The 14,308-nt window shown below is 35.2% G+C and overlaps 1 protein-coding gene across 1 annotated transcript; it reads left to right on the top strand.

The window, feature by feature from the left end:
* Positions 1 to 2,260: 2,260 nt before the first annotated feature.
* LOC126967454 (uncharacterized) lies at positions 2,261 to 14,094 on the top strand. The gene is made up of 3 exons (XM_050811921.1): positions 2,261 to 2,817; positions 6,297 to 6,498; positions 12,164 to 14,094. The coding sequence occupies exons 1-3, from the start codon at positions 2,454 to 2,456 to the stop codon at positions 12,333 to 12,335; spliced, it is 738 nt and encodes a 245-aa protein (XP_050667878.1). The 5' UTR covers positions 2,261 to 2,453; the 3' UTR covers positions 12,336 to 14,094.
* Positions 14,095 to 14,308: the final 214 nt, after the last annotated feature.

Here is a 14,308-nt window from a genome sequence, read left to right as displayed (position 1 = left end):
AAAATATAATCTATATCTATATATTATATATATAAGTTTCCTCCGATATATTGACTTGCTTACTTATTTTACCATAAAGCGTAGAGACTTGAAATTTGGTAGGAATATTCCTTTCGCCAAGTATCAGCTAAGAACGGATTTTACGAAATTCCACCTGCAGTGAGTAGTAAAACGGATAGTTATCATAAAATTATAAAAATATGTACAGAAAGAGCCCACAGATTTATAATTAATGATAAAATATATAAATGCATTATTCAGATAGATTGATACATATCAACTGTATAATAATACACTTATTTTATTTCATTGTTATTGGCATAAATCATGTCCGTCGTAAGGGCAGAAAAAATCCGATTATTTAAAAAAAACGCTATATTTGACTTTTAACAGGATTAATTTCCGTCCGCTATTAGTACTAAAAATAATAGTAGGTACCTAAGCATTTTTTCGTCATCCAGTAATGGTGACATCTTTTGACTCTTATTTAATAATTAAAATGAGGCAAATTACATCAGTTTCTGTACATGCCAGTTGAAAAGTTACTACGCGGATTTTAATCAGCTACATAATTCCGCGTGGTTAAAAAAAACCGCAATGTGTGCTAGGCCTACCATTAAGGTCATTAGGTGCTTTATTAAAAAAAAAAAGTTATTCAACGGGTGCGTGTTCGTGTCTGCCTAGTACCTATCTACCAGGCACAACCTTTTGAAGTGTAACTTCTTTAGAATCGTTGTGATTTCAAACCGGATGCAACGGAAAAAACGACAGGTAACAAATACAAAAATGTGTAGGATGAAGCCGGCAAAGAATGAGACAGAAATATGCAAACTATTGAAGTGAAAACTTCTTTATCATCGTTGTGATTAAAAGTCGATGAAACGAAAAAGCGACAGTAAAAATAGCAGTCACATCAATTCATAATATTTGGAATGGGATTAACATAATGACATAGGAAGCATAATACAATATTTTGGTACCAGGCGATCATAGTTAAAGAAGAGATTGTCTTAAGTATGGCGCGAGTATACCTTAATATATTCTGACTCCAAGCGCACGATGTACTACTATATAGACACCAGGAGAACATATTATTATATATATTAGCAATGGTAGGAATGTCTTTCATAGCGGTTGAAATCATGGTTCATCCTAGCAACATGTACCAGGAATTCATATGCAGTTTAGAGGTTCATGCAGCTTGCAGGTTTCACTTCTGACATGTGTACTTTGTACGCACGCAATGTTTTATTTTTCAGCTTGATTCTAGCTTTTTTCCTGTTATGACCTTAAACCTAAGTTTTTATCATTTTAATTACAATCTAGCCTCAGGCAATTTGGCACAGAATATATAATAGTATCTTTAGGCTAATAAGCAATAACATTTTAACTTAATTTACTAAATTAAGCTTAGATTATTGCATAGATAAATCTGTGTGATGTAATTCAAGTAGGTACACTCCGGGTGGTAGGTATGAATGTTCAACAAATAAATACCGGCGCGTCAACGAACAACCGTGCAAGAATGTTAAGGCCGTGAATCGTGATGTGTGAATAGCACATATAGGCCTTCCTCTGTGTATTTCCCCAATACGCAAAGTTAAAACTAAAAAAAAACACGATCTTGATGAAAATGAAATGCGGGTGCACGTGCGTAGATTTCGGCGTAACATTTCGAAGTGAAAACTGTATTTAAATCGGCACAAACACACATTTTGTTTTCAAAAACAAAATTATTTTTAATGTTTCATAAACATACAAATAATTTTTAATATACAAAATTAACAAAATATTTAAAGTTCTGACGCCAACGATTTTATTATATTATGTCCCATACTCATCAATTGATGACTACCTAAAATAACAACTTACAAACTACATTAACTATGTATTCTAATTTCAAGCCACTAACAAGTCAATTAATAAATTATCTATAGTACTACTAATGTGAACATTTAGTAATAAAATTAAAAATAGCTCAGATAAAATAAAATCAACATGGCAAGTAATAAACAGTGAGACTGGAAGAAACAAACCTCGCAACTTAAATTTTAGTTTCGTTTAATACACACCTAAGTACGTACCTATAAACCATTTTCTTATGCAATGGTGGTAATAGCATGGAATATATAATAGTACAAGTAGCAATGGCAATAATTATAGTAGTGGATGTGTCGTAAAGTAAGGTTGTAGCGAAACGAAATACGTTCACATCGTACATAGCTATATACTTTAATTTGAAACTCACCCGCCAGCGGTGAGCACGCATCGTGCGCTCCGATGTCTTGAATAAATTAACCGCGAATAGATCGCGTTTCGTGGTCAGAATAATTAAGTGTTAGCAAATAATAAGTCTCATAAGTTGCAGCCATGTGCGGTTAGAGTTTGTACGTGCTTGTGGTAAATAACTTCCATTCTTGTGCTGCCGTTTCAAGGACAAGTGTGCAATAACAATGCCTGGACACGCCAGTAGCCCTTATTGGACTGCAGTGGATTTCGACAGCGAAGACGAGCGATGCCCGTCTAATAACAGAATGTATCTCGACCCATGGGATAACGACGCGTATTTAAAAATGCAGGGTGAATCCCCGGTGTCTAGTGAAGAACATCTGAATTCTTTTGCCGGCGAACCAGTTAGTGGCAGTTTTTATTATGTACCAACGAAAAATTATGATGCGTGTGAAGATAGAACTCCGGTGAAGAGAATGATACCTGAGGAAATGGTTGCGCCCGACTATCAGATTTATGGTAGAAGACATTCTAGGGCTATGGTGCCGGATTACCATGAGGGCTCTTTGTACGGCTACGGGCCCATGCGTAAGTACTTACTCTTTGTTCTTTTAGACAACCTCAGAATTTTTAATAGTTGCAATAAGAACTGTCTTTTTGAAATTAGAACTTTTACAAAACGTAAATTATAAAGATGTTGGAGGAGGAGCATGAAGAAAAATTTACCAGAGTAATACACAATTATGATTAAATAATATTTTGTAAATTACCTACTCTATGAATATAAAACAAAGAAAAAATACTTTTTCTTTAAATTGTATTCCGTATTATGAAAGCCTTGTTCAGGTATTCATTGTATCAACTGTATCGAAAATCTTAAGCATACACCGTTTTTAGGGTTCCGTTAGCCAAATGGCAAAAAATGGAACCCTTATAGATTCGCCATGTCTGTCCGTCCTTATGTCACAGCCACTTTTTTCCGAAACTAAAATAATTATACTGTTGAAGCTTGGTAAGTAGATGTATTCTGTAAATCGTATTAAAATTTTTATACAAAATAGAAAAAAAAACAATAAATTTTTGGGGTTTGAATGTGAAAAATGAGTCCCCCCGCTATCTTCTGAAATAAGAAAAGGATAAAGGATTAATTACATGTCCAATTTATTTTTTGTTATTCTCCATGTGAACAGATATCCATCGTTTATATAAAGGGCTCCTGATAACGTCAGATATAGCCGTGAGAATTTTATTTTTTGAGCTGCGCAATCGACTTCAAAATGTCGCGACTCTCGTTCTTATCACAGCGAAGAAGTCAGGGACCCCACCCTCCACGAACATACCTGATGCGCTGCAGCATCTCGGAAGACTCATAAGGGCCCTGTATGTATCATTATACTGGACCCTTATTCTTCTAAATGCTTTGTGTGTAAATGTTACCCACAGCTGACAGGTGTACATGCCTAGGCAGTAAGCTTGGAATAGAGTAGTCTTTACATCCCTACTGCATTTAGCGAATCGTCGCGCAAGCATGTTTCCTCTGACAGCGAGGGCCCTTCGTTCTCGCTCGATATCTTCGTCATCTTGCAGCCTCTCCGTAAGCACGTGACCTAAATTTGAACTGCTTAACAACAGTAATAACCGCTCCGTTTAGATATACCTCAAGTACCCTATCCGGACCTCCACCTGCAGGGAACACCATCATTTTGGTTTTGGAAACGTTATATTTCAGACCATGAGCATTAGCATAATGCTCACAGACTGAAAGCAGCTTCCTCAACCCCTTGATCGAGGGGCTGAGAAGCACCATATGATCAGTATAGCTAAGGTTACTGACACAATATAATATCTGATATAAACTAACTATTGTTCGTTAACAATAGTACCCGGTAGTCGAGTTCTGGTGTCGAGCAACATAATGGATTCGATTCCCGCTGTTAACCCGTAGCGTAACTATCTGTCAAAGTATATTTATGTATATACAGAGCGCGAATGCGCGGAATGATTAATATAAATTACCACGTGGCAACGAACCACCGAAAATGAAAACTCCATAAAGAGTGCCTTCGATTGATATGTCATACCCATAATAATGCATTGCCGCCCAGAATTCTTGAAAAATCAATATATTCTGAGCGGCACGACAATTGCGCTCGTTTCCTTGATTACTGCTTCACGGCAAAAATAGGTGCCGTCGTGGTACCCAAAATCTAGCCAGCACCCTATGCAAAGGAGCCTCCCTCTGGTAATACGCACAGGCAGATACTTCAAAATTCACAAATTACAACACCTCATATTCAATATACTTGTTTTAAATCGCTATTTGAGCGCCAAATATACAAATATACACTGTTTGTTTGAAACGACATGCCCCAGACCTGAGAAGAACGAATGCAAGAACTAGTAAGTGGGCCCCTTTTATAAATCGTACAAGTGCTTACCCGGCAAACGTTGTTTGTCACATTAATTTAATACCCCGCGCCCGCTCATCGTATAAATTATTAGTATTTGTATTTCGAATATATAGGTATTTCTAAGTCAAAAAATTTAAAGTTCCGGGTAACTAATCATCAACATATCATCTATACATATAAATAAAATTGGAGTGCCTGTTTTTAATATGTAAATAACCGTTTTTTACAACATGTATATGAATATATATACGGTACATACACCAAAATAACATTTTTTACAATTTTTGTCTATCTGTCTGTCTTTTAGTTCTAATCTCTGAAATGGCTGGACCGATTTTGACGGGACTTTTATTAGCAGGTAGCTGATGTAATAAGGAGTAACTTAGGCTACGTTTATTTTAGAAAAATTCTTTTATTTTAGAAAAAAAAAATGTTGCAATGTCCAAGAAACGGTCTAACTCTAAAAATAATTTATATGGCAAAACAACGTTTGCCGGGTCAGCTAGTTATTAATATACTAAAACCTTAAAAAGCCAAGTCAACCTATTTATTTAAAGCATAAAATATTTTCAATTTTGATATGGTCACTATAAGATGTTGTTAGACTAGCTAATTACGTTAAAACTTAAATTATTGTGTGCTAAACAAATAACAGAGAACGGCAGCAGTCAGGAGGTTAAGTTATAACGTAATTAGCTACGTAAATTAAGTAGGGACTAAATAAATTGACCGACTTGGTCTTACATGGATCTCACAACTTTTTACGGTAGAAGAACTGGGTTATGAGACTTGGTTTTTTACAAGTTATGTTTATATGTTAAGTAGGAACTAAATAAATTGACCGACTTGGTCTTACATGGATCTCACAACTTTTTACGGTAGAAGAACTGGGTTATGAGACTTGGTTTTTTACAAGTTATGTTTATATGTTAAGTAGGGACTAAATAAATTGACCGACTTGGTCTTACATGGATCTCACAACTTTTTACGGTAGAAGAACTGAGTTGTGAGACTTGGTTTTTTTACAAGTTATGTTTATATATTAAGTAGGGACTAAATAAATTGACCGACTTGGTCTTACATGGATCTCACAACTTTTTACTGTAGAAGAACTGAGTTGTGAGACTTGGTTTTTTTACTGTTTTTAATGGCATTCCTTTATGCATGCATGACAGGATTTAAAATATTATTAACTTAAATAACGATTGTAGTGTTTTACTTAACATTAAAATAAAATAATACATCACAAAAGTTTTATTTATTAATTTAAAGTTTTTATATTACAATATTTAATATTTATAATATATTTAGAAACAAATACTATATACAACACTGTCACATTAAATTTGGCGCCTAAGTATGAAATAGTATAAGTAATAGTCTGTAGTTGTGACCTACATCCATCGACCATTCTCGATTAAATATTAGGTTTATATACATCCATGGCTAAAATATTACAACGATATCTGAATTCATTATATATTACCTATTATAGTTAAAAAATCGTGTTAAGTGTTTGTCACAAAACTCCTGCGAGACGGCTTGACCAATTTTTATGAATTTATTTGTTCGTTTTTGTTTTTAGTTCGTTAGCTAATTTTTTTATTAATGTATATACCTAGCAAAACAGCCTTTATCTTACGTTATAATTTACAGATGAAATAGAAAGAAGACGTTCGGTGTATTGTGAAGAACCCATGTACATTCCTCATCCGATGATGTACGAAAGCATGTATGGTCCAGCGCCGGTACCTCATCCAGGGTACGCGCCTTCCAGGCCTCGTGTGTCTGCACCACGTCCTGACTATCTACCACTGCCACCACATCCGAGTTACGAGAAATACAGAAGACATTCTAGGTACTTACCTTGTTATCAACTCTCAGACTCCAATCACATTAGCCTGGGCCCGTCGTACTGAGACTAGAAGTAGAACTAGAGGGGGCGGTATATTAAAAACGGTAATTTCTAGTCGAACGGTAACAAATTAAAATGTATAGCGACGGACAGATATAGGGCCATCAATAAATAACGTAACGGTTACAATTGTCAGACCCCCCCCCCCCCCTTACCTAGTGTGATGTCACATATTTCTCAATTTAACATTTAGAAATTTATGTTTAAACAGCAGCTGTTCCGAAATTATTTTCTTTTCCATTTAAATTATTTTTCAATAAAATGAACATTAAATCAAACAAAGGCATGAAAATTAACAAAACAGAAAAAATTCAAAATATATTATATTTGCAAGTTTAGCATAGTATATATTATTATATCAAAGTATTACAACACCGAATAACCTAGTGTTGTAATACTTAGGTATAAAATATTATATTGTGAAAATATGTACGTAATGTCACAAAATTTGGGACCCCTCCCTGCCCCCTGTCACACCTCATCAACCCCCTCCCTCCCCCTTAACGTGTGATGTAATTTAAGGATGGCCCCTATTTCGCTGAGTAATAAGATTTGTTTGATACTAAATGTAAAAAATCCATGACACCTTCCTTTGCCTTCAAATACCATAAAATATAGAATATTTTATGTGAACAAGTTCAACGTCCAGATGATTCATATTGATTGAAATTCTTTTGCATCTTGTACTTACAATTATTTACAGATGCTTCATCGAAGCTTATAATAGAGGGAGTCTAATAGACAAATAGGCTTCATGGAAACTGCTTAGATTAAAGAATGAGGCAATAAATAACGCAGGCCCATAGGCTGGCCCTCGCTCCTCAGGTGGAGGTCCGCTCATATATGGTCTACTGCTGGCTAAATCTCTGTTTTGATGCACTCCATATTAGCTCCAATCATTTGATCGCGTGCAACGCAGAGCTGCTGAAATTGTCGCCCATCCAACCCTCGCTAACAGCTCCATTTGTCGTTGTATAGAAATATCGCTTCACTAGGGAATAGGGAAGTTCTAAGTGTATCGTAAGAGGCGACTATAAGGGCATTTACCAGTCGCAGGCTCCTTTGCACTGGATGACATGCCGGCTAGATTGTGAGTACCACAGCAGCGCCTTTTTCTGTCGTAAAGCAGTAATGTGTAAGCTTTACTGTGTTTCGGTCTGAAGGGCGCCGTAGCCAGTGAAATTACTGCGCAAATAAGACTTAACATCTTATGTTTCAAGGTGACGAGCGGAATTGAAGTTTCGCTCAGAATTTTTGGGTTTTTCAGGAATCCTAAGCGACACTGATGAAAGCAGCTCGTCTCGTTCCTTATTGTTATAAAAAAATACTATGCATCTTCTATTTCTCTGTATATATCACGGTGAGTGTCAAGTGGCGTCAGCATCAGGTCAAGCGAGCTGCTTTCGGATTCCGACATCACCTCAAACTAAAATATCATCGTACTCAACAAAACTGTTAAATAACCTTCCTTGCGCAGTATTTCCAGGTCGATACGAAATGAATATCTTAAACAAAGCGTGAACAAAGGCGCCTATGATTCCTCTATTATTGTTATATCCTCCAGTCAGGTGCCAGGCGTACGTTAGCTTGTTCTCCAACTCCATAAATAACTGCTGATAAAATTGCAACCGAAGGTACTGCTTCCTATTGTATAGTTAATGGACCTAGGTCAATCGTAGAAACAAGTTTCTCCGCGTAAACAAGAATCGTGCAAAATTCTCACAGATGCAACTTTCATTCGCAGTAAACAAAAACCCATGTTTGTTCACACGATGGATACAGCGTTATCGTACTTACATACAGTGTTTACCTCCACTCCGACATAATGCCATAATATTGACCTTTTTGCTGTCTAATGTTTTCCGTGGAATTCCTATTCATGGGAATGAGAATTTACGCGTCCAGTCACTAGTAAAAGTTAATATAGGATTCATTACTTCCGGTGAATCTTTAGTTTTTATTCCAGTAAACTTAGTGTTTTTCTACTATTCTACTGTTTAAATGAACTGGTTAGTTAACAAATAATATAAATACATATTATTTAAAACACATTTAAAAAGTGATGCAAATAATGCAATACATATTGAAAAGCGTCAGCAATTAACTTAAAAATTGTCTGATTGAATATTAAGTAATATTCACAAATTCAAGAAAGAGTCAAAATACAATAGGCTAGATGCGTTAGATAGTGGTTTAATATTCAAAAAACTAAGGAGTCAATGCCAAGCTTGGCTGACTGTTTACGACTTGTCAATCACAATAGATTCGTTTCCTTTTCTATCTTGCTGTGTCTGCTTTAGAGGCTTTCTTCTCTCTCGCACACTTCGTTTGTCATTATGCTAGTATATTGTAAGTCTATGGAACTGCCACTCACACTGACTGTTTAAAAGTGTTGTGTGAATGATATATTATAATATTAAAAGTCGCATCTGAAGGATAATTTTAATAAGTATACGGTCTATTTAAAATATTTTGGTAACATATATCTGTACCGTTTAAGTTGCAAATTATGTCGCAAGTCGACATTATGTAACGAAGCTATTTTGGCTATAATTAAATAATCATCTCGGTAATTTAGTTCATTAAATACCCACTTAGTAATTCATCTTACAATGTCCCGTACATAACAAACTAAGTAGTTAATTATGTGAAATTATTAGTAATCACGAAATCGGAATGATATTATAAATAATGTTGTTTCTTAATCAGATACAGCATTCCCGAGTCACGGTCTTTGATTCTGCATTAAGTTTTTGTTCTTCAATTTTCGTGATCTGCACGCAAGGAGATTCGTAGATGATTCTGCAATTAAACACAGTCTTTACATTAGTTTTACCTTCAACAATTACGATTTCACCTGATTTATTGAAATCTAACTTTATCACCACGAAAGTTAAAAGATTATTATATTGTCTTTTGTTGATAATCCTGTTTGCTTCATGGTTTCTACCGCTATGTTTTTATTTCTTGCCACTGAATTCCACATAATACACAAATATACTTACAACTAAACACAACATTTACTAATTGTAGAAATATTATTGCCCAAAGAATTAAAATTTAATTAAAGTAAAACCTAAGAAATTTAAGTAAAATTAAAGGGATACAATTCCACCGTGATTAACACCGACATACCACCTGCTAATTCTATACACGACCGAAAGCCACATTAACACGAAGACAGCTTGGCAGTAAACAGTTGATGTATCTTGACGAGAACAGACTCCATTATAAAATAATTATACTCAATAAAGACACAAAATTGTTAGCAATAAGCACTGAAGTTTTCGATAAACTATGGAAATCGGCTTAGTTTGCTTGCAAGTTTTTAAATCAGATCGACTCCATGTTTTTCTCTTCATCTTCGGTAAAACGTTCTTAATTAGGTACTGAACTAATATTGAATGGTTGGTTTCTTTAAAGGTAAGCGTAGACTGTAATTTCACGTCTAGTTGTTGATTGCGTGATCATTTTTAAGCCATCTAGAAAGTTCCATTACTCGTGTTTACATTCGTAACATCAAATACTGCTGTTTGCAACGAAGTCGCTAGGAAGTTTTATTTGTTATCTAATCCGTACAAGGCATCACGATGTTGATATGCTTCAGGGATTTTATGTGCACAATTATTATAATTAATACATATCAGCTGGTTTAATTGCCTTTTGGAATGTTTGTGAAACATGTATATTGAACTAGCCTGCTTTGTACTAGTTTGTGCATTTGGTCAAATATTTGGAGCGAAAATTGGCGAAAAAATTTGTTGCGAATGCTAATGATGGTTTCAAATTAGTCAGTGCATTTGTGCGAATATTTGGAGCGAATAATAGTTCGACAAGTACTGGCGAAAGCTTGTAATATAGCAGATATCAGTAACATTATATAACTGATTAATACTATACCTTAACAGCTACATGCCTTATTTGAAATGTGAAACTACAGTGACAATAATATTATCATACCTACTTACTTACTATAAATAATTCTAGTATATATGTAGCTATTCGATATAGTAATTCGCAATTTTGTAGATTAATTATTGCCATTCAAAATGCCGCAGCAAATAATCATCTTTACCAGTAATGTGTAAGCATTACTGTGTTTCGGTCCGAAGGGCGCCATAGCTAGGGAAATTACTGGGCGAATGAGACTTGACATCTTATGTCTCGAAGGTGACGAGTGCAGCTGTTGTAGTACCGCTCAGAATTTTTGGGTATTTCAAGAATCCTGAGCGCCACTGTATTGTAATGGGCAGAGCGTATCAATTACCACCAGACTCTTATTCTCATAAAAAATCATCTTTTCTGCGATTACTACAGAAATTGTAAGTATAGGTAGGTACTTAGGTACTTCCGTTTACTACCTATACACTTATTAAATCCTCTATAATGGTCTTATAAATGTTGAAGTATCGTATATGATCACTAACCATCTATTGACCGCCATGTAAGTGATCATTATGCAACCGGATATTATTCTCATATACAGGTTTCATATTCATGTCACGGTACCGATTATGGCTACTGTGTGAACTCTTAGAAGGCCTTATGCCTCTGCTACATTCTTGAGAATTCCAACTTTGTCTTGATAAGCCACATTTATCCCTGCAGCAGTTAGCCTAGGGGCCTCTTTGTATTAAGCTTAACATTTAATGAGGATATATAAAAGGTTCCAATTTCGCAAATGGTACGGCAAATGAGAGAGTCGTAGGCTGAGATCTATAGAGTGTAATTAGACTTTGCTCAGAATTTACTTACGTAAAACTTAACTGAGTGTAAGCTTAGCATATTCTATGATATTGTTTTTGTACGGCCGTTTTCAATAACCTATCTATCCTTAGTTTAACTTACTACAGGTAGACAAATCTATCCTTTTACGCTTACTTACATTTCAATAACCTATCGACAGATAGCATTGGACTATAACTAATAATAAAACTATATTGGACATAACTATGGATAGATAAGATCTTGTCATTAAACGGTGATGAGCAATATATCCGTAATTAGACATACCTCATTAAAAACGGCCGTAACAGTCGTTCCCAATATTCAGTCTTTCTCTCACTTGAGATAAAAATCGTAACTATCGTTGACTTTTCTGTCACAAAACTTATCGACGGTAACTCACCTTATCCGTACACGCCGTCTGTCAATGGGACGACGTATAGCTTACCAGCGATAGAAGTTTGTATGGAAATTGCAATTCACACGTCCCAATAATAAGGCGATAAGACTGACTTATCAGTTATATTGGGACAGCTTCAGATTATTGACAGCTAATTACTGACAGTAGAAGGAAGTAATTTATCTCCATCTGTAGATAGTTTCTATATTGGGAACGGCCGTAAGTCACTCGACAGCAGACAGCCCAATCCAAAAGTCTAGTTCGCGTCACATCACTCTCACCTAAGCCTTACCTATGTAATGGCTGAGCAAAGTCTTAGTAAGCTTTATAGTCTCAGCCTTAGTTTGTTGTATACCTACACAAGTCCAATGGATCTTTACTTCTTGGTTGACTATGAGAAAATATAACTACAAATAAATTAACAATCTAAATTTTATATGTGTGCACAAAAAGGACTTAATTAAAATTATAAATATTTCGCAGGATGGCAGATGCATACGAACAATATCCATATGAGAGACCTGAGTATGAAGATTGGGCACGGCCTATGCCCAAAGCAGCACCTGACAACTTCCACCTTTCAAGATACGGACACCTGCAAATTGATTATTCTTGCAGCTGGAATTCGCTCGACAGACTTATAAGGAATAGTTAACGGCTTATAACATGTGATACAGTTATACCCAAATTAAACGTACCGTTGAAATGTATTTTCGTCATATCCATATTAATTTTTTTATAGTAGAAAAATATGGATATGCAGACGATTAATTTAAAAGTAACGGACATCTTTATTCTTATTATTGCCTTGTACATACATGGGACATCACATTTTCTATCAGACTTATAAGGCCTATGCGCCTCATACACTTTTTCCCTTTCGTGTGGTATTTAATGTCTAGATCCTGCAACAGGTAAAAAAATTATATATTATAATATTCTATATATTATAATAAGAACAGTATTTGGCCGAATTTAATAAAGGTCATACATATTAAGTATTAAAAATAAATAAGTTTATAATGAAAATAGTAGAGTTTATAATTTTTGCCAAAATAACGGCTTTCTTGTGGATCGTACGCACATTACAAAAACTAATTACGTAAGCCTATGATTAAATGCGTTTGAAGTTTTCATTAAATAATAAGTATTAAATATTAGGCAAAGGCCAAAGATATAAACTAATTAGTTAAGATTATAGTTAGTTATTCTTATAATTACTTAAAGCTACAAATGAAGTCGCGAAGCAGAAATTTTTTCGGACATCGAACTCAAATCTGTTAATACACTGTGCCTTAATTGCGCGTCTATGTGTAAGCGAGATGGAAAGCTTGCTGAAGAATTGATAAAGAATTGTATGCCGGCGATTGATACAAGTACTAATAGGTCCGAAATTCGTCCTATAATTCTTTTGAGCGTCGTCTAATGAAGTTGTTTTAAATTAACATCAGTGTATCATTACTTACTTGTTTAAATGAAATGAAAATATTACACTTTCACGCCTTAGCCCTCGATGTCTATTGTCAGCGGCACAGAAAAGCTATAGCGTATAATCATCACCATTTTAGCAGGTTTACGTCCCCTAATGCACAAAGGACTCCCCCAAAAATTTCCATCGGTGCGGCGCTGCCCTCATCCAACCTATTCGGGCCATGCGTCTTTCAGTACGTGGTCGTCATTCGAGGACTTTACTGGCCCAATGGGCGGCTATCTGTCCTTTGATCTATGTGCCCTGCCCACTGCCACTTTAGTTTCGCAATTATCCAAGCTATGTCGGTGACTTTATTTCTCCTACAGATCTCCTCATTTCCGATTCAATCTATCAGGGTAAGTTCGACCATAGCCCTCTCCATTGCCCTTTCTGATAAGTCCCAAAGATAGCGAACAAATTATCTGCGTTCTGTATGTCATCGTAGCGTATGTATGCAATAAGAATTAAACTTGATTTTTTTAGATCCCGAGGGAAAACGATTTAAAGTCGAGTTGTCAGGCCCCTTACAATAGTGACAATATTTTGATCTGAGATGCAACTGGCTATGGCATAGCTTATCGGGATATGACTGATAGCCTAAGATGTAGACGCATATGTCTGTAACTGTTCCGGCATTCACACAGGCACATAGTTAATAGTATAATATATTATATATTCTTTATAATGTGGTACAAGCACCGACATCTACTGTACCTAAAGTACAATAGATGTCGGTGGGTACAAGCAAGTGTGAAGCTGAGTTAAATTTATCTTCTGATCTGTTTTTAACTTTATAAATTTTTATAACCATTTAATAAGCACATTCTTCTCAAATGTGTATTGTAATTTATCATACACCCACTCTTGTTACATTGTATCCTTATATTTAACTACATCAACATTGTATTATCGTACTTACACACAATAAAGTTGATTTTACATAGCTGTTGTTTCACTTATTAGCAACTCTTACTTAATTGCGGAGATATATCCAATAATATTGTTTTTGAATATGAATGAAGAAACATATACTTACTTTAAATATGAATATATGGAAACACAGTTAGAGCGCTCTAGTTTATCTAAGATGAGTGGTCGAGAATAATTATTATTATTGTCACGAAAGCTAGCTCTAGCTCTTGTATGTGACAATAATA

The sequence above is a fragment of the Leptidea sinapis genome, chromosome 13, assembly GCF_905404315.1.
Source record: "Leptidea sinapis chromosome 13, ilLepSina1.1, whole genome shotgun sequence".
Taxonomy (NCBI): Eukaryota; Metazoa; Arthropoda; class Insecta; order Lepidoptera; family Pieridae; genus Leptidea; species Leptidea sinapis.
The sequence above is the reverse complement of the archived record's forward strand: the minus strand, read 5'-3'. Positions and strand labels throughout refer to the sequence as shown.